The 19,548-nt window shown below is 39.5% G+C and overlaps 1 protein-coding gene and 2 long non-coding RNA genes across 7 annotated transcripts in view; 1 reads left to right on the top strand and 2 right to left on the bottom strand.

The window, feature by feature from the left end:
- The window catches only part of LOC138746547 (disintegrin and metalloproteinase domain-containing protein 11-like), a 113,846-nt gene extending 99,380 nt beyond the window's left edge, over positions 1–14,466 (top strand). For 2 of the 5 annotated variants that reach the window (XM_069904817.1, XM_069904820.1), the window contains 2 exons: positions 1,564–1,681; positions 8,745–14,466. In XM_069904817.1, the coding sequence (XP_069760918.1) occupies positions 1,564–1,681; positions 8,745–8,824 (198 nt within the window). In that variant the 3' untranslated portion in view covers positions 8,825–14,466. The other 3 variants (XR_011347020.1, XM_069904818.1, XM_069904819.1) reach the window with 3 other exon arrangements.
- Positions 118–9,463, bottom strand: LOC138746550 (uncharacterized). The gene is made up of 4 exons (XR_011347021.1): positions 8,766–9,463; positions 7,824–7,958; positions 4,334–4,438; positions 118–896 (listed from the first exon to the last, which is right to left on the bottom strand). It is a non-coding gene; the product is annotated as an uncharacterized lncRNA (long non-coding RNA).
- LOC138746551 (uncharacterized) lies at positions 9,682–15,617 on the bottom strand. Its single transcript, XR_011347022.1, has 4 exons — positions 15,428–15,617; positions 14,672–14,763; positions 14,203–14,396; positions 9,682–9,745 (listed from the first exon to the last, which is right to left on the bottom strand). It is a non-coding gene; the product is annotated as an uncharacterized lncRNA (long non-coding RNA).
- Between the last annotated feature and the right edge of the window lie 3,931 nt (positions 15,618–19,548).

Raw genomic sequence — 19,548 nt, 5'->3', positions numbered from 1 at the left:
CACAACAGGAGCATCACTTTCCAATATATATATATGTATTTTTATTCATAGAAGCCAATAGGAGAAAGGGAATATATGAGATACATTTAAATACCAACAGTTTGTAAATATGGGCTCCACAATATTATTCAATAAATTTAAATAAATATAACAGATGAATACAATTATATTGTACTTTTCATACTCTCTCTACGTTCATCTATTTGTTTATTTAAATCAACGTCCCATTTATGAACTCCCTTTTTTTGGAAATAGATTTCTTTACATTACATCCCTATTACTTAATAATAATTCTACTTCTGTCTCTGGTGGTAATATTAAATCATGACCAAAAATTTCACTGGAGTGAGTCTATTTCGACCAGTGATCAATTTGATATGTTGCATGTTTGAAAATGAAACCCCAACAAGGGGAGGAGACCTACACAAAACAGACAAAACCTTCAATTTGTGCCAATGTTATCCAGATTATAAATATACAACACTGATGAGCAGAAGGAGGCCATCAGATTCATCAAGCCTTTCAACAGCACAACTGAACACCTCCCTTAGTTTAGCTTACCACTGTCAACTACAGCCCCAACTAGTACTCCATGGAACTTCTTGTGGGGGGGGGGGGGGGGGGGGGTAAAAACCTAACTCAAAAATAATGCTCTGCCCCCATATAATGTTCCACCACTCTCACTTGTTCATTCCATCTATTTTCTATTGAATAGAATTAGTTTTCAGAGGTGGAGCACAGCACACCATCACTGCTACATTCTGTCCATTGCTGGTGTTGGCTCCCTGCCCATGCTTAACTTACCCACACTTAACTGGTCCAGTGCTGGGTCAATGTATCTTGTACTCCAATGACAAGGCCTGAGGAACCAACACTCCACAAAAGCTGCTCCGACTCTGAAACATAATAGAAAACGGACAGTCAGCAAAGCCCCCATCTTTAGCAAGTAAAGGGTAATCAATGTTTCAGGCCTTAGCCCTTATCAAGAGATGAGCAAAAAGCAGGTAAGCAGCCGAATAAAAAGATTGGGTGGGGGAAAGGGAAGAATACAGACTAACAGGTAAGAAGTCATAGGTGGATATCACAAGATCTAGGAGCAGAAGTCGACCCATTGGTCCATCGAGTCTGCTCTGTCATTCTAACCATGAGCTGATCCATCCACCCACTCCCCGGCTTTCTCCCTGTAACCCTTGAAATTCTGTACTGAACTACCACATTTCAGCCAATTTATTGATTTGAAAATAACTTCATTATTATAAAGGTGATATATGTGTACTTATATACACAAAATAGTCTATACCATGCAAAACCTCTATTTTGGCCCCAGCAGAGCTTCCAACATCCCAAACTCTCGCCTATACCCCAGCCGCACACCTCAAACAATGCAGGTACTTACTGAGGTCAAAAGTAGTCCACGTGTAATAGTCAACCCTCTAAAAAATTGGTCCACAAAATTCAACTATTAAAGTTCCATAGTTTTGCTGCTTGCTCTTTTCATTCATACTGGATTAGACAAGGGCATTGTTTAAAGAATGAAATGAAGTGGTTGCACTTTCTTTGTAGGTGTGCAGTAATGAGGCAAAATGTATATGTGCCCATGAATGGACAGGAAAAGACTGCAGCATTTTTGACCCATACCCTGAACCAACTCCAGCTGAGGATACAGAAGGACAGTACAAGGGTCTGTATGCAACCAAATGTTTTCACATATAAAGAGTGCAGAAACTACTAATTTACATTTTCAAAATATTAAGCTTGGTTCATTGTAAAAAAATCAACAAAATTAGAATATCTTAAACAGGAAAGTAGACAAGTGCTGGAAAAACAGTCGGTCACAAAACATCTACTCCAGTGGTTCTCACCCTTTTTCTTTCCACTCACCTACCACTTTAAGTATTCCCTATGCCACAGGTGCTCTGTCATTAGTAAGGGATTGCTTAATGTGGTAGGTGGGTGGAAAGAAGTTTGAAAACCAGTGTTTTAATTGTACTTAATTGACTCGTTATGTGCACAGTTTCATCACTCCAAAGGAAATGGGCCAATGACAATTTTTCTCAAGCAAAATATTTCAGTAACAATTGGGTCTAGTGCAGTGGTTCTCAACCTTCCCACTCACATCCCACTTTAAGCAAACCCTTAAAATGAGGAGAGGGTGCTATATCTGGAACGGTCCGCCCATCGCGCTGTTCCCCTCCCTGTGGCATTTTAGACAAACACGTGTCCTTATAGCGCACGGAGACGAAACCACACGATTCATTTTGGTGCCACCCCCCTCTGATGGCGTGACCCGGTGCGGTCCGCAACTCCCTAGTCACACTAGTACGGTGGGTGGGAGGGGCGCAATAACTCATTTGGGAACGCTCCCCCCCGCCTACCCTGTGCCATTTACTCTGTATTTCCTTGTTGAATTTGACCTCCCAGAATGCAACACCTCATGCATATCTGGATTAGACTATCTGCCATTTCTCTGAACAAATTGCCAACTGATCTATATCCTTGCTGTAACCTTCTTTACCCTGTACAGCAAATTGTTGTCGGGAATAGTAACAATTGTATGTTGGAAGTTCAAGAATGCGATGGAAACTTTTAATGACAAACAGATTGATTGAAATGCATGCGCTTTATGGTTGGAGAAAGTGATATTCCACCAGTAGAAGTGTAAACAGGCAAAAATAGTTTGCAGCCATCTTGAGATGAAGTTAATAAGAGTTGCTAAACTCTAAGATGGAGGATGGGTGGCAGTGGGAGATGTCATAGTAAGGGTCCAAGAAACATAGTTTTGATTGAATTTTCTTCACCCCACATCCATGCCAGAGTTGACAGTGGCAATGAGCCTCGTTAGTTAACTGCTGGGAACATGCAGGTGTGGAAAACTAAGAGTGTCGTGAGGTTGGTACAACGTCGTGGGCTGAAGGGCCTGTACTGTGCTGTAATGTAATGTTCTACACAAGGGGTCTTTACTCGTATTTTCTTTGCTTTTCATTTGACATTTGGCTAGTGTCTTTAAGCTTGAACATTTGTACTTTTTTTCTCCACAGTCTTCCAAAGAAAAAATTGGTGCCAAATAGGACATGTTATTTAATGCAAACATCTGGGCCCACAGTAAGCGATGCGTGAAGATATAATAGGGATGTCTCTGAAAAGTTAGTGCTTTGATTCTGACATGTGTGTTCCCATGGTTTCGTTCCCCCTCCTTTTTGTCACAGGTCCTAGTGGTACCAATATCATTATAGGGTCCATCGCAGGCGCCATCCTGGTGGCTGCCATTGTCCTAGGGGGTACTGGATGGGGATTTAAGTAAGCGACAAGCATGCCTCTTCCTGACTACTTCCTACTTTACTCCATTCTGAAGTTAACACCCAAATGTTTTTGTGCTTAGATTCTGCAGTAGACACAATGATTGGACAGTAAATAAAGCAAGGGTTTCCATTACCTTTTCTCCTTGGGCTAAATGGTACCCTCCTGCACCTGATAATTAAGTTTACAAGCAATCAAATCCAAATTTCCCTTCAGCTTATAAACCGGATGTGATCTACCATTAATTGAAGCAGATTATTCTTTCATTTATATCAATTGATTTGACCTAGAACCCTGCAGCACAGAAAACCGGCCATTCAGCCCCTCTAATCTATGCCAATTATCATCTCCCTAGTTCCACTGACCTGCTCCCATTCCAAAACTTTCCAGGCCTCTCCCATCCATGTACCTATCCAATTTATTCTTAAAACACACGAGTGTTCCACACTCCACCACTCTCTGAGTGAAGAACTTCCCCCAAAACCTTTTCCCCTTCAGCTTAAAACTATGACCCTTCGTATTTATCTCCCATAACCTAAGTGGAATATTCATATCCACTCTGCCTATACCTCAATCTTGTAGGAGGCTTACAATTATCCCTTCATTCTTCCTCACTCCAAGGAATAAAGTCCTCACAAGTTTAATCTTTCCCTGTAACCCAGCAACATCCTAGTAAATCTTCTCTGCACTCTTTCAATCTTACAGCTATCCTTCCTGTAGTCAGGTGACTAGAACTCCACACAATCGACCAGAACTGCGCACATTCACTGAAACTTCTTATTCCTCTCACCCAATTCTGAAAACTTGCATTTGAGACTTTTCTATGTCCAAGTTGCAAGAATATGATAACAAGCAAAAGTTGAATGAAAGTCATTAAAATATTTAATTAAAAGCAATTGCAGGATTGGGTTGCCAAATATGTTCAAGTTATATTAAAGGAAACCCATCAAGAGCAGATAAAACAAATAAATTTGATCGCCTGTGGAATAAAATCCGGTTGTTGTGTAGACAATATGGCAACAAATGTCACACTTACCGCCACGATTCTCTGACGCTCTGCTGTGGGTTCTCTCGCTGTCTGAACATGTACTATTGTCTCTGATACACTTCGGTTTTTGACCCGAGCATGAAAAGGCCTGATCTGGACAAACAAGAGAAAAAAAAACATGTCTATTTATAATTCTTTGCGTCTACAGCAGAATTTCTAGTTTTCTTTCAAAAATAAATAGTGTAACTATACTTGCATGGAATGGAATTACTGCTTTCACGTGATATTGAAATGTGAAACTCTGGGAGCATGTCTGAGAAATTCTTATGCAATGCCTTTATTACTGGCCAAGCATTGATGCGCTTTACAATACATGCAGAAATTACGAGCTCCATTATTGGGAACAGCATCAGTCTCGGCAATTGACAATGTTGTAAATGTTCAGCCATTAATCCAGTGTATTACTAAAATATGATTAGTGAAAATGTAGCATCTATGTATTGGCCAGTAGTGCTTTAAAACATTTTTTTCCACATAAACACACCACAAGTACAATAGATTTAGCATGAAGTACTGTATGAGTGGAATATTTAAAATAATAACTATCTTACTGCAATAATACTCATTCTTTAACCTGGCAGTTGAATATTAAATGGTTTACTGAGTGCACCATAACCTTTCATGGGAATTCTGGGTCAAGGATACAAAGCCATTGCTGAGAAGAGCTGAAGAATAATAATCAAACCCTGAAAAATTTTAAGACAATTTTACATAATTAAGGACAGTCACCTCATATTGATTGGACTTGCCGATATGTCTAGACATTAGGTAGGATGTCAAGGCTTAAGATATCCATATATTTTACAAATTTTACTGAGGATTTGGTTTGGTGGAGCTTGGAGAAGCTTATAATGAACAACTTAAATTAGAGGAGAGAATTTCAAAATTCTGAGGGGATTTAATAGGGTAAATTGGGAAATCCCTCCATTAAGTCAGTAACCAAGAGATCACAGTTTTGGAATAATTGGCAAAAGATCTGGTGAAACAATAGAATACTTTACAAATTTATTTAATGGTCTGAGAACTTTTAATCAGTGGGCGAGCTGTCTGACTATTGGACACTTAAGATCTGTTTGCTATTTGAAACGTTGAGAATTTCTTGCACTGTTTGCTTCAATATGCAGATTTGAAATGCTTTTCCTATAGTCTATAAACTTCTCAAATTTTGGATTTTCTAGGAAGAAAATCTAGCACCGTCCAATTTAAAATGCGCACCCCTTGAACATTCAAAATGTATGGGAGTTGGGGTCAATCAGGTGTAACTGGGTGGCACGGGGTCGTGGGCCGAAACGACCTGCTTCTGTGCTGCATGTCTAAATGTTTTTTTAAAAAAAAAAGATTTTTATTACCAGGGATTCTGACTGGAAACTTACCAGAAATGTGTCATTTGATACAATTTTCCTTATCAGAGATGCATCAAAGGCACAATTCCCCCAGCAATGAAGCTGGCAAAATGTCCGCATTGTCCAAGGGCAAAGATCAATAGGGCAGTTGTGAGACAACTAGATCTTTGTAGCACATTGAAGTCCCAGTCTGGTAAATCCTATAATTGACCCCGATCTCCACCTCCTGCTCATTCATTCACCACAACTTCCAATTAATTAAAATGTTTTGCATAAAATATGTGGCTGGTTAGTGACAGCTGAGAGGAGACTTCCTAACCAAGGGAATATTTTATTGTTGGAGGCAAATGAATTCATCAAATAATTATTTTCAATGCACCCTTTGTACCACACGAAGCCAAGGGGAGGTGACAACTACAGTGTGCTTTCTTTTCATTTCTGACCATGTGGCTGTTTGTGAATTATTTCTAATTATTCCCATGTTTGTTTCTAGCTTTCATTTGTTTCTGCAGCGATTCTGTTTGGGAAGCATCTTTTCAAGTGACAGCTAATAGTTGTAGCTCTAAGAACAAAATTGAAAATTTCAGTACTAAACAGTGCAGTACTTGCTGTGGGATAAATCTCTGGTCGCGGCTGTACCAACAGTGCATGATGCTGCTCTATTGAGAGCCTGGTTTTCATACAAGCTAAATGTGAACAACTAAATCATCGCCGTCAAAGATCAGATTCTAGCCATTATATATTCTTGCATTAAACCTTAACATTTTCGTCCTGATCCAGATTAATTTGTTATTTTATTTTAAATTGTTCTATGTTTTCAGAAGTGGAGTTAAAGATTACTTCCTTATTTATTATGTATTAATATTAAAAATACTCATTGTTCAGTGCTGTCTAGATTCAGTTAAGTATTTGTGGAAGCAAAGTTGCCCTTTTTGGTATTTCAATTTGCCTTCGACAGGATTTTATTTTAAATGAGGATCAAGATTATTCATTTTCTTGAGAGCTGTAAATGTTAAAAAAAAAAATTTATAAAAGGTGGTTTCCAAAATTAGCCAATTGCAATGGGGATCAAGATTCCGATCAGAAGGAAATAGGCCTGAAGTTTGGGTAACTGCTTTGTTCCTTTGCTCAGAGAGAAAGGGCTTTTTAAACAAGCAATGTTGGGGTTCTTGAAAGCAACAGGAATACTTAGTGAGATTTTCAACATCCAGTACGCCAGCTCAAGAATCGTCAACAGGCTTATGAGGTGTGTTCACATTTGGTTGTGTGACGTTTCATTATTGCACGTTCTGTCGTCTCTTGAGAACTTGGAAACTAATTTTGTTTTTGGATCTCTCTACTCCTACCTTGGAAAGGAACATTCGGAGAGGAAGGTATGATGTTGCAGAGTGTGCAATTTAATTGCCTGCTACCACATTCCCATCGCAAGGCAAATTAAATGCCATTTCATTTTCACTCGTCACTTTGGTTAACCTGTGGGCAACACCTACAGTTAATAGGTCATCAGTTTGTATGTTGTAAGGAATTCCTTTCATTATTCTGGAAGGAAATGTTTGCAATACTCAAACTTTTCAAAAGGGAATAAGTGAACTAAATCATGTAACAAAATGGCATGGGACAAAATACAAGCTTAAATCATCTCTAAATCAAGTACCTTTGTAGTGGAAGAGGCATCCGGGTGAAACTAATAATTGTCTTACAAAAATAGTTAGTACAATTGAATGTGCATCGATTTATTTATATCCAAGATAAGAATTGTGGGCAAAATTTCAACATTGTACAATAATTCACATTAGGTTTTGACTATATTTGAGTAGGTTTCAGAATTATTCTTTACAATTAATCGGTGGGGTGTACTGCTGAGACTGACAACACGGGGATGATTTTTCAGTTCAAAGAACACCTGGGTGCTTTTAAGATGAATAGTTGATGCATTTTCTCCAAGTGAATGCAGAATTTTCCCAATTCCATAGAACATCCAAAAGAAACCAGTGTCTTTGTGTTTATTTTTTAAATTTGCAATTGTGCGCAGGAGAGTTCTTTGAACATAAAGTGAGATTCAGAAACTATGCAAAACTAAAATCACTCCACTAAAAACTTCCATCGTATTACAAAGGAAAATTACTTGCCCTCACCACCGCAGATGGATAGCTCTCTGCAACAAATCTATCTTTATGTCCCAGCTCAGAAGCCTCTTTTTGCCAGCTTGATGCATTCAAACAAATGTTCTGTCCAACATTTAAATAATAACCAGTAGTCCTTGAAGTTTTCTAGAACAACATGATATCACAGTGGAGTAAAACATGAAAATCTGCAGATGCCGTAACTGAAGTAAAAATACAATGCTAGAGAAATTCACCAGGCCAAACAGCAAACTTTATATAGCAAAGATGCATAACCAATGCTTCGGGCCTAACCCCTTCATCAAGTTATGAGCAAAATGTAGGCAGGGGCCTGAACAAAATGGTGGAGAGGAGGGGCAAGGAAAGGAGCATCGTCCCTCAGGCTAGTGGTAATTGGTGGATGAGGAGGGCATGACAGCAAACAAGGGGAAGGGACAGAGGGATAAATGAGAGAAGGAGGAATGGTATAGCAGAAACCAGAAGTCGATGTCATTGCCATCTGGTTGGAGTACGCCCAGATGGAATTTTAGGTGGTGATTTACTTTAAATTTAATTTACAGAAAAATTGGAGGAGCAACACCAAATTATCTGTGAGCATTTCCTCCACCCCCATCCATTCACAAAGCCATCTCTCCTCCCCCCCGCCACCCATTTTATTTAGGTGCCTGTCTACATTTGGCTCACAACGTTGATTATGCATCTTTATCTCTTCTATATAAAGTCCACTGCTTGACCTGCTGTCTTTCTCCAACATGCTTGGTTGTCATTTCACTTGCAATTCATTTTAGCCTCAGATTTGAATTCTCCAACCGCCATTATTTATCATTAAACTTCATTGCTGCGAGCACTCTCATTGCTTCGCCAAGATCACGTGTTCTCTTGCTTCGGTGTTACGAGTTACCTATCTGTGTGTTATTGACTTCTGTTTTTCAGATCTGGAGGAGCATAAATTACCTTTCATCGACAGAATGTGCGCTTGGTGCACGAGTAAAGCCATTGTCTTCCGAGGTTGAAGGTGACGAATCTTTACCTTCTCCTGTTGCTGTGGAATACACCTCGGTAACAGTGGGAGAACCCTGTGATTCTGAAACGAAAGAGCGTTGAACTGTAACTTCAAAGAAAAGCTGAAGAGAAACTAATGAAACATGGTGAAATATAATGGCAACTTTTTAGGTTGTGGTTGTATATTTTTATCCTGTTGACAATTTGGGAATATGCTACAACCCTTGGGATTAAAATAGGAAGAGGTCAACTGTTGAGAGAGTTGATTGTCATTTATAAATGACATGATCCTTCTGCATACCATGCCATTTCTGGGTTTAATAAGCACTTTGGGTCTGGCTGGAATATTCTTTTGACCACAGTTGGTGCTCATGAATAGCCATTATATTTAAAAAGAGCTCGAGTGCACCTCGGCCAGACCACTAAAATTATAAAATCTCAATGACCAAACTGTGAATATTTAACCAAAAAATGTCCAGACCTTCAAAAGGATTCAAAGCCTGAGGGATTAATAAATCCTTAATTGCATACAAGATATCCACAAGAAACACAACTTTTAAGTGGAGCTTCCCAAGGTATAGACCAAAATGGTTTATTTAAACATACTTGGTAGCAACATGAGGAAAGAGGTAGGAAATAGACCATACTAAATCCTGTTTTCTCGAATTTTGCCAGCAGGAAAAAAAACTCAAGGTTCTCAGACAATAAATCTGAAATTGGAAAAACCTAAAAGAGAATTTCAAGATAAAATGCAAGTGTTATGGCATTATGATAATTATCTATACAGGTTTAAAACCCACACCAGTTAGTTTTCCAGGGTTCTCTACTGTGAACAGGAAAGTTCCACATGTTATAAAACCTTGCCTACCTGAAGAGTGTTACATCTGAAAGGGTTGACCTGTAATTTTAGACCAGAATATGCTCCTCTTTTTCTGAAAAATTATGACAAAATGTTATCACTGTAGAAATTTAATGTTGCTCTCAGTATGTTTAGCATAAAGGAAGTTACAGATTTTTTAAAATTGCAATCCTACAATTCATACAGTAGAAACACATTTAAGTAATTGGTTTAGTGAAGTAATTTTTTTTTAATGGGCTTAATTAAAGAATGAGAATATATCAAAAGCCATTTGAGATTGTTTCCAAAGCATCATGGTATTCACTGGATTTTTTTGTAACTTTTTAGAATTGACTATTATTAGATCTCATTTTTAGAAGCTGAATGAGGACAACAAATTATTCCTGAAGAATGTGTATTACTTTTGATTCCAAACCACTTAAATATTCAACAGTAAACAATGGAAAACATTAAAATGAAGAAGAAATATCAACAATTGGCTTCCCCACCTCCCCAAAGACTTTTAACCTTTATCCAGGGTGACATCACCATTATTATCCATAAATCACCAAACAAGGAAGTGTTTAATGTTATCTACGTGATATAACAATGAAAATTGAAAACTCCACAACTATTGGCAAGTCAGGAGGAAGTTCAGAATGTTGCAGTAAGTTTTAGGGTGGCACGGTTAATGTAGCAGTTCGGGCAACGCTTTCACAGCACCAAATCTTCCAAGTTTGTAGGTGCTCCCCATGTCTGCGAGGGTTTCCTTTGGGTGCTCCAGTTTTTTTTAACCACATTCCAAAGACGTACAGGATTCCTAGGATAATTGGTCACCTGGGGTGTAATTGGGCGGCATGGACTCGTGGACCTGTTGTCTCTCTAAATTATATTTTTTAACGTTTTAAATTCTCATAACTGTCGTATTAAAGTTGTAGTTGGGAACAACTATTGTCCTTTTCTCAGCTACCATTTTTCGGTGAGGTTCAGAGAGCTGCACTCAAGTCTGATAGCCTCCTCTCCAGGCTATCTCGATTCCTTTCACCCCGGACGAATAGAGTGCAAATGCAGTGTTCAGTCTGAGCCAGACACGGGAGTGGGTCCTACTGGCTCCATGATACCTCTGTCCCATCACTTGTTCTCTGACGGTCATCAACTATGCAGTCCCTTTGTGCTTTCCCACCTTGCAATCTGTGCAGCACTGGAATAGACTTTAAACGTTTCAAGCACGGTTGGGGTAGCGGTTAGCCCAACGTCTTTACAGTGCTAGCGATCGGAACTAGACAGGGGTTCTGAACCCATGCTGTCAGTAAAGAGTTTGTACGTTCTCCCCATGTCTGTGTGGGTTTTCTCTGTGGGCTTCAGTTTCCTCCCACCGTTCAAAACTGATCAGGGTGTAGGTTAATGGGGTGTCAATTGGGTGGCACAGACTCATGGACCAAAATGACCTGTTACTGTGCTACATGTTCTAATTTTTCATTACCCAGGAGTAATGAGACTGCTCCTGGTGTCTGCATAGATTCAGTGGGCCAAATGGCCTCCTTTTTATTTTTCAAAAATAATGAGAAATATGAGAGTGGGAAAGAATTATGGGCAGGATCTGGGGCGAGTTTCATTTTACTTTCTGAGTGCACGGGTGAATGTGTTTTGTAGACACTGTATTAGCGCCACTTTCATCTAACTCAACAACAGCATTGTAATCGTGTAGGGATTTGACACCAATGAATACCACTAGTTTTAAGTTTTCAAATACCTATCCCTGGCCAGGAGAGTTGGGATGTAAATTGTGCCCTGATTTCTGCCCATGCTCCTATGTGGTAGACAGATGCAAATGGTAAAGTTGGTCGGCTTCACCGTCCCCCACCCCCCCCAACCTGATGCCTTTCTGCCTTAAATAAACCTAATGATTTAGCTTCCACAGCATATTCCAGGGGTTCACCACTCTGACTGAAGAAATTCCTCCGCATCTTTGTTTTAAACGGGCGTCCTTCAATCCTGAAGTTGTGCCCTGTTGTCCTAGACTCCCCTACCACAGGAAACAATTTTGCCACATCTACTCTGTCCAGACCTTTCAACCTTCAAAATCCTTCTACGAGTTCCCCCCTCATTCTTCTGAACTCCAAGAGCAGCCAAACGTTCCTTTCATTCCAGGTATCATCCTGGTAAGTCTTCCCTGAATCCTTTCCAATGCCAGCACAACATTTCTTAAATGAAGAACCGAAATCTGTATTCCTTACTCCAAGTGAGGCCATGTGCTTTTTTGACAGTGTCAGAAAAAGAGAAAGGATGAAGTACTGATTGGCCATGTTATGTCCAAACTAATGAGAAAAATAATGGGTCATAATCATTTAAAATTTTGACAGTCAAAATCAAAATGACTCAGCAGTACTTCATCTTTTATGCCATTCTTTCTAAATTAAATGAACTAAGAACAAAGGAGTTAGTACCATAGGACACTACAGCACAGAAACAGGCCACTTCGGCCCTTCTAGTCCGTGCCAAATGATTTTCTCTGCTTAGTCCTACTGACCCGCACCCAGTCCGTACCTCTCCTATCCATGTACCTGTCCAAATACTTATTAAATGTTAACGTTGAGGCCGCATTCACCTCCTTAGCTGGCAGCTCCTTTCACTCCTAACCCACGTCCTCTGGTTTGTATCTCACCTACCCTCAGTGAAAAAAAAATCCTTTCTACATTTACTCGGTCTATTTTCCTCATAATTTTAAATACCCTCTATCAAATCTCCCCCAATCTATGCTCCTGGGAATAAAGTCCTAATCTGTTTAACCTTTCCCTATAACTCAGTTCCTGAAGTCTGGCAATGTCCAAGTAAATCTTCTCTGCACTGTCTCTATCTTATTGCCAAATGCTCTCTTAACAACCCTATCCACCTATGACGCCAGTTTCAGGGAATTATGTATTCCCAGATTCCTGTGCTCTACTGCACTCCTCATTGCCTTGCCATTCCCCAATATACATCCCTTCTTCGTTTGTTTTTCCAAAATGCACACTTGTCTGCATTACATTCCATCTGCCATTTTTCAGCTTATTTTTTCAGCTGGTGCAGATCTCTCTGCAAGCTTTGAAAACCTACTTTGATGTCCATAACACCTACAATCTTAGTGTCATCTGCAAACTTGCTGACCCAGTTTACCACATTATCATCCAGGTCAATGATATACTGTTGATGACAAACAACAATGGTCCCAGACCTGATCCTTAAGGCACACCACTAGTCACCGGCCTCCAATCTGAGAAGCCATTATCCACCCCTACTCCCATCCAGCCATTGTCGAATCCAGTTCATGACTTCACCATGAATTCCTAGCGTCTGAACCTTCGTGACCAACTCTGTGCCAGAGGCCTGATCTCCATGGCTCGTGGCTGGTAGGTCGATTCCCCGCCGCAACCCAAACAGTACCCAAAATGGTATACTTGTTGAGGGGAATTGCTTTATGATTTCCCTTTCCTACATTTCTTGGGTTCACAACAAACCATGTCCATTTACTCAGAAAATGGTTTAAGTGCCAGGCTAAATAAAAATTACATTACATTGAGAGTTATTTGCATAAATCAATCTCTATGATAGAAGTGTCTAATAGGAGAGTGATCTGATCATCTCAACTCTTGCTGTTAGGAACAATATCACAAAAACCAACATCTTCAGCGAATTCCCAAAACAAAGCCTTAAAAAAAAATCCTTGCAAATCCTGTTAGTCATCTAGTCATCAACTGAAGTCCACAATAAAACAAAGGGTTCAAAGAATTGACAACTTAAACTTTAAAATATCAATATCTTAACACCATAACTCAAAATATTTTTAACTAAATGCAAAAGGGGGACTTGCTGTATATATTGGCTGCCCTACAAGATCAGTCGGGATACTAAACAGGATAAACTCGATCCGCACTTGGTTCCAATTACAAACGTTTTCTTACAGTAAGATATCAAAAATTACCTTTCAGTATTTGGCCAATAAAGTTACGATCTTTTATCGCATAATGTTCTAGCTCAATTACTGTACTATTTTAATTAGTTACTTGGAAAGTTAAAATTTGTAAAATTACCGGAGTAATAGTTTTACTTCTTCAATGGAACTTCCTTCATGCTCTTTACAATGTTACCTCAGGTTTAAAAATCACAGCAATCTGTTTGACCTGCTGAACTTCTCCGGCATTTTGGTTTTCTAGTAATTTCCCAAAGCCTCTCTCAGGAATTGCAGAAGACACCATTTGAATGTTGTGTTTGCTCCAATTCTTGTTTTATGGGCACCGTCAGAATTTTCATGGGAAGTGTCTCCTGCCAACAGAAGTCAAAAGATTTTCCATCCCGTACAACCTAATTACAATGGGAAGTGCTGCAGGTGGAAAGCACAGGTCTTTGATCTGTCTGTCTGCTGCCGCACTATAATCTCAGAAACCTGAATGTGAGAGATCAAAATATCTTGGATTCTTAAAAGGGAATGAGGCCCACATGTAACTAATGACCATTGACGACACTCAGTTGGCAATCAGAGGATAAATGAAAAAAATTATATGATGTGTTTACATTTCCATTTTTGGGTGAAGTTCTTGAAACAAATAGATGTCACTTCATTGATTTTTCCTAATGCAGTTCCAGGAAATTGCATCTGAACGTCATAGCAGCACAGAACATGTTGATTTTTCATTGCTTAGTTAGCCTGCTGCACGTAACGGGCATTTTTGGATCTGGGCTCCTGATGATCCAGTGCAAAAAGACATCTACAGTTAACAGTGGAAATAGAAATGAAGATTCTCTCAGAATTCCTAATAAAAGTGAATGTATTTGTGACTCAGAACTATTAATAAGAACAGGCATGCTTACTGTAAATGACATGTTTTAATACACATGGTGCTGTAATTAAGCCAAGCCGTGATGTAAACACAGCATGTAGTGTGCTCTAGTTTATTTTTACCCAATTTCTTTAAGCAGATAAAGTCCACATATATAGAAGTTGCATTCATTACTCATGTAGATAATTGTAGTCATGTCATACCTGATCGGAAGGATCAAATTCCACACACACTTGGACAATTCACTCATTGCCTTGAAAACCTGCAAAACCTCCACCTTCAAGTTGCTCTCTCTCTGCAAGATGGATACTTTATGGTTACCCATAGAGGACATGACTCTCTTCCCCCACCCCCATTTACTGAAAGCCTGTCCAAGTTGGGCCTGTCACTCACATCTCTCTTGCCAACAGGTCACTCCGTTTTACTGCATTAAAAAAATATTCTTCACGTCCCACCAGCATTGTTCCTTCCAAGTTTATATTGTGTTTAATTTGGTGATTTACTGTTCGAGGAGGAAAATGCTCCCATGCTGCTAAGGCAAACGTGACTAATTCAAGTCAGTAATTGTCAGGCCCATGATGTCCATTAGCAACACCCTTGAACTGTAGCATCTTCAAATCCATCTCAATGGGCTAATTTCTTTCTGTTTTCCACTATTGGAGGGGATTTAGGGCGGCACGGGGTTAGCAACACTTACAGCGCCAACGACCCATGTTCAAATCCAACGCTGTCTGCAAAGAGATTGTACATTCTCCCCGTGACCGTGGGTTTCCAATTTCCTCCCACCCTCCAAAATGTGGGTTTAATCGGGCGCAATTGGGAAGCCTGGGTTTCGATGGGCAGAAACAGCTTCTACTGTGTTGCAAATTAAATTTAAATTTGCAGCTTATTTCTGAGTTCAGATGAATCATACAGTAGCTTTGGGGTCCATGCAAGATTTAATCTCTTTAAACTCCTACCTGTGACCATCTCATCCATCCTGTCGATTCCACAAAGACCTTCCACTCCATCTATTCTTTTCAAGAATACAGACTTTGGAACTCATTTCCTTTTGCCCACATTGTAGGAGAGTTTGAGAAAAATGTGATAATTAGAGGATTAAAACAAGGTACTTGCCATTTTTAAACAAATTTTGTATCCAGAATAGAAACCACACTTAAAATTCTGCATTAACTTTTTCTTCCCCCCCCCCCCCCTTAGAATGATGTCAGTTCCTGTTTGTTTTGAACATCACTTTCTTAAAAAAAAAGTATTACTTGGTTTATAAAATCCAGTAAAACTTCTAGAATATTGGTGTTTTGGAAATTTCAATATGTGGACAACCATTTCCTCATCTGTTTTAGTCAGAAATCTTTCGGCGTCACATCTGAGCAGGCCATAGTTATTCAAGTACTCTACTACAAATATCCAGGTTAGTAGTGGTTTCCATTGGTTCACTGGAAGTAATCAGCTTTTATTTAGATGAGAACTTGACCTATTTAAAGTAAATTACTCACAACTTGCATTTACCATAGAAGGCATCCCAGGGCATGGTCACATAATATCACAGGAATAGTGTTCAGAAGTGATTCAAGACCTTAGCTGAATGTTGGATCCTGAGATAGTATTTTAAAGAGAGTCCGTGCACAAATCAGACAGCAAGGTCCGTCGTTTCTTTGATTCGATGGGAGTCTGGAGATAGAAGAGCAACAGACAAAAGAATTATGTTTGGAACTGAAAAAGTCAGATTGCTCTGGTTGTGAGGGATCAGGATGGTTTTAACATGTATTTTTTTCCACCAGGAAAGCCAGTATGGTGGTGTGTAAAGGTGAATTTGTAAAGCATCGTGATGTAAGCTGATGAGAATGCACAAAGGAATATTGGAATAATCAGGCCAGGCAGCATCTGTGGAGAGAGAAATAAAGTTATTGTTTCAGATTGATGACCTTTCATTACAAATTGAAAAAAGTTTTAAAAAAATTAATTTTTAAATTACACTCATGGTGTGGTCCCCTTCACATCAGAGAAACCAAATGGTGGTCAGGTGACCATCTTGCAGCAACTCTAATGTGCAAATTAAATCGGTTTTAAATTGAGGAGGCGGCTGCAGTTTCCCTCTCCAGCAACTCAGGACCCAAGCGTAATTTACAGGTGAAGCAGTAATTCGTTTTGGTGTCCTCACCTTGTAAATTACACTCATGGTGTGGTCCCCTTCACATCAGAGAAACCAAATGGAGGTCAGGTGACCATTTTGCAGCAACTCTATTTAATGTGCGAATAGTGATCCTGGGGGTTCAACCGCCCATCTCTAATTGCTGTCCCACAGTATTATACAGAACTAATGACACTCGGATTCGAAGAACACACTCCTCAGCTAAGCCCATTATCAGAATTGGCCAAGTTCTAATGAAGAGTCATTCAATTATTTTCAACTAATCTCTCTCCATTGGAGCTGCTGGATATTTCCAGTATTGCCCTTTTATTTCAGATTTCCAATAAATGCAGCATTTAAAATCTATATCATGCAGTTTTAAAAAAAAAATTCTCATTACCTTCATTCATCTTCCATTTAAAATTGAAGGGCAAAGTTAAAGTAAGTCTGTTGTATGAAAATAGTAGATGACGTAAAGGTCGTGGGAAATGTGTTGGCTGCATCAAAGCAACGAGGAATGGAAGCCCCGGCAGAAAATCCAACTGGTTTGGACATTTGTTAAATCCTAGCAATGGCAGCAGTGAGGCTACTCTTGCAACTTGCACCTGGCTGGTACACATTCTGTGACAAAGGTAGAAACTTCCAAGAATGCCCATCAGGTAAGATGTTCTCAAAACTTAAGAGTGTTGAATTCAATGCCATCCTTGGGAAGCATGAAGGAGGAGAGAGAAATTAGAGGTGGCGTGTAAAGCAGCAATCAGAAAATGAAACCGTTCCAGCAATTTGTCTATTTACTAGACAAAACTGATAGCTTGTGTGCTGTGAGCCAGACTTGGATGGATTCTGAGCACACTATTACATAGAAACATAGAAGATAGGAGCAGGAGTAGGTCATTTGACCCTTCGAGCCTGCTCCGCCATTCAAAGAGATCATGGCTGATCTTAAAGTTCAGTACCCCGTCCCCGCCTTCTCTCCGTAACCTTTAATACCCTTATACTGAAGAAATAGATCTAATTCCCTCTTAAATATATTTAATGAACCTGCCTCCACTGCCCTCTGTGGCAATGAATTCCACAGATTCACCACCCTCTGGGTCAAGAAATTCCTCCTCCTCTCGGTCCTAAATGGTTTGCCTATTATCCTCAAACCATGGCCCCGGGTTCTGGATTTTCCCATCCTTGGAAACATCCCATCTGCATCCACTCCGTCCAGTCCTGCCAGAATTTTATAGGTCTCTATGAGATCCCCTCTCAATCTTCTAAACTCCAGCGAGTATAATCCCAATTTGCGCAATCTTTCCTCATAAGTCACTCCTGCCATTCCAGGTATCAGCCTGGTGAATCGCCTCTGCACTCCCTCCATTGCAAGAACATCCTTCCTTAGATCAGGTGACCAAAACTGCACACAATACTCCAGGTGGGGTCTCACTAAGGCCCTGTACAGCTGCAGTAAGGTATCCTTGTTCCTAGACTCAAACCCTCTTGATATGAAGGCCAACATACCATTTGCCTTTTTAACCGCCTGCTGTACTTGCATGCTCGCCTTCAGAGACTGATGTACAAGTACCCCTAGGTCTCTGCACTTCCCCATCTCTTAATCTATCTGAATGATTTGATGTAATTGCAAGGGTTTCACAATTTTGGACTCAGTGTAAATTGTTAGTTTCTTTAAGGATAGGGTTGAGTTCTTCTAAATAGATCCATTCGTCACCGAGCTAGCTTGTGTAAATTGTATATAGTTGTGTATAACCTGAAGTATGAACTTGTATAATGTATATTTTAAAATTGTATACTGTAAACATAAAGAAATTTGATTATACATTTTGTAAAGAATGGCTTCTTTGGGAAGCTGTGGTCCAGAGACGTATTGCTCATGTGAATTATATTTCCATGAAGTCTATTTCAGACCACAATCAGAACACCTTCCCAAGAGGGCCACTCTCTCTTTTTAAATGCTATGTTTTTACAATGCTTCATATCACTGGAATAAATGCATTACAAGCTAATAAAAAATAAATTGAATATGCTGTACAATTCTCTGTCGAGTATTTTAAATTGAACCCTTATTCATTTGATCTCCTCTGTAGGCTGGTTAGACTTTATCGTGAATAAGCTCTACACAAGTGTACTATTGGTACAAAGATGTTTGATGCAAGAACTGTACTGCCCTGTATTAATGATAAATGTCCTCTCGCTGTACAAATTATTTTCCGATCACAAAATTATTTTAAATCTATTTTTTAATAATAACTATAATTTTTTTCCATATTTGCCCGATAGTTAATATTTAGAAAACCCTTGGAGCAGACAAATGGCTGGTTTTTATTGTAGCAGTTTAAGCTGAGAGGTTTTTATTCACTACTGTTCTTTGATAAAGAAGAAAACGTTTACTGGGCTGAACGCAATACAGTGACGCTACTGAACGTCGAGTGAAGTAATCTACCTGTGAGAATGATAAAATTTGTATTAGTTGTAGATGCCATTGAGCAAGCCCTTTTCAAACCATCATGATATGGACTCATTAATAAACAATTAAGGAACAATTGCCTAAATATCTTACTAAACAGACAAACTACAACTCTTATTCAGCAACTGTTTACTGCCTGGAGTAGTCTTTGACCCAAAAAAAAAGCACAAAATACCATATAGGATGACTCCTGTCTAGGACGACCCTGGAATTTGCACCTAAAATGTAGGGTTTGAGCGATACTCTGTACAAGATGATCTCCAAATCTGGCACTATGTGGATGCTATTAAAAGCAAATCACAGTATTTTAATAACAAATTAGCATGTAAAGGTTTCAATTTTATTTGCGCTTTCTAAAATAAACCCCATCGGCCCCTGTAACAGGCCGTTTGAGGCCCTTATAGAGCCGATGGCAGTCGGACTGGGTGGACGGACCCTGCGGAGGAGCGCTGAGACTTCGCTGACAGCTGAATGAAACAGGG

This window comes from Narcine bancroftii, chromosome 12 (assembly GCF_036971445.1).
Source record: "Narcine bancroftii isolate sNarBan1 chromosome 12, sNarBan1.hap1, whole genome shotgun sequence".
NCBI lineage: Eukaryota > Metazoa > Chordata > Chondrichthyes > Torpediniformes > Narcinidae > Narcine > Narcine bancroftii.
Note: the sequence above shows the minus strand (reverse complement) of the source record. Positions and strands in the feature narration are given on the sequence as shown.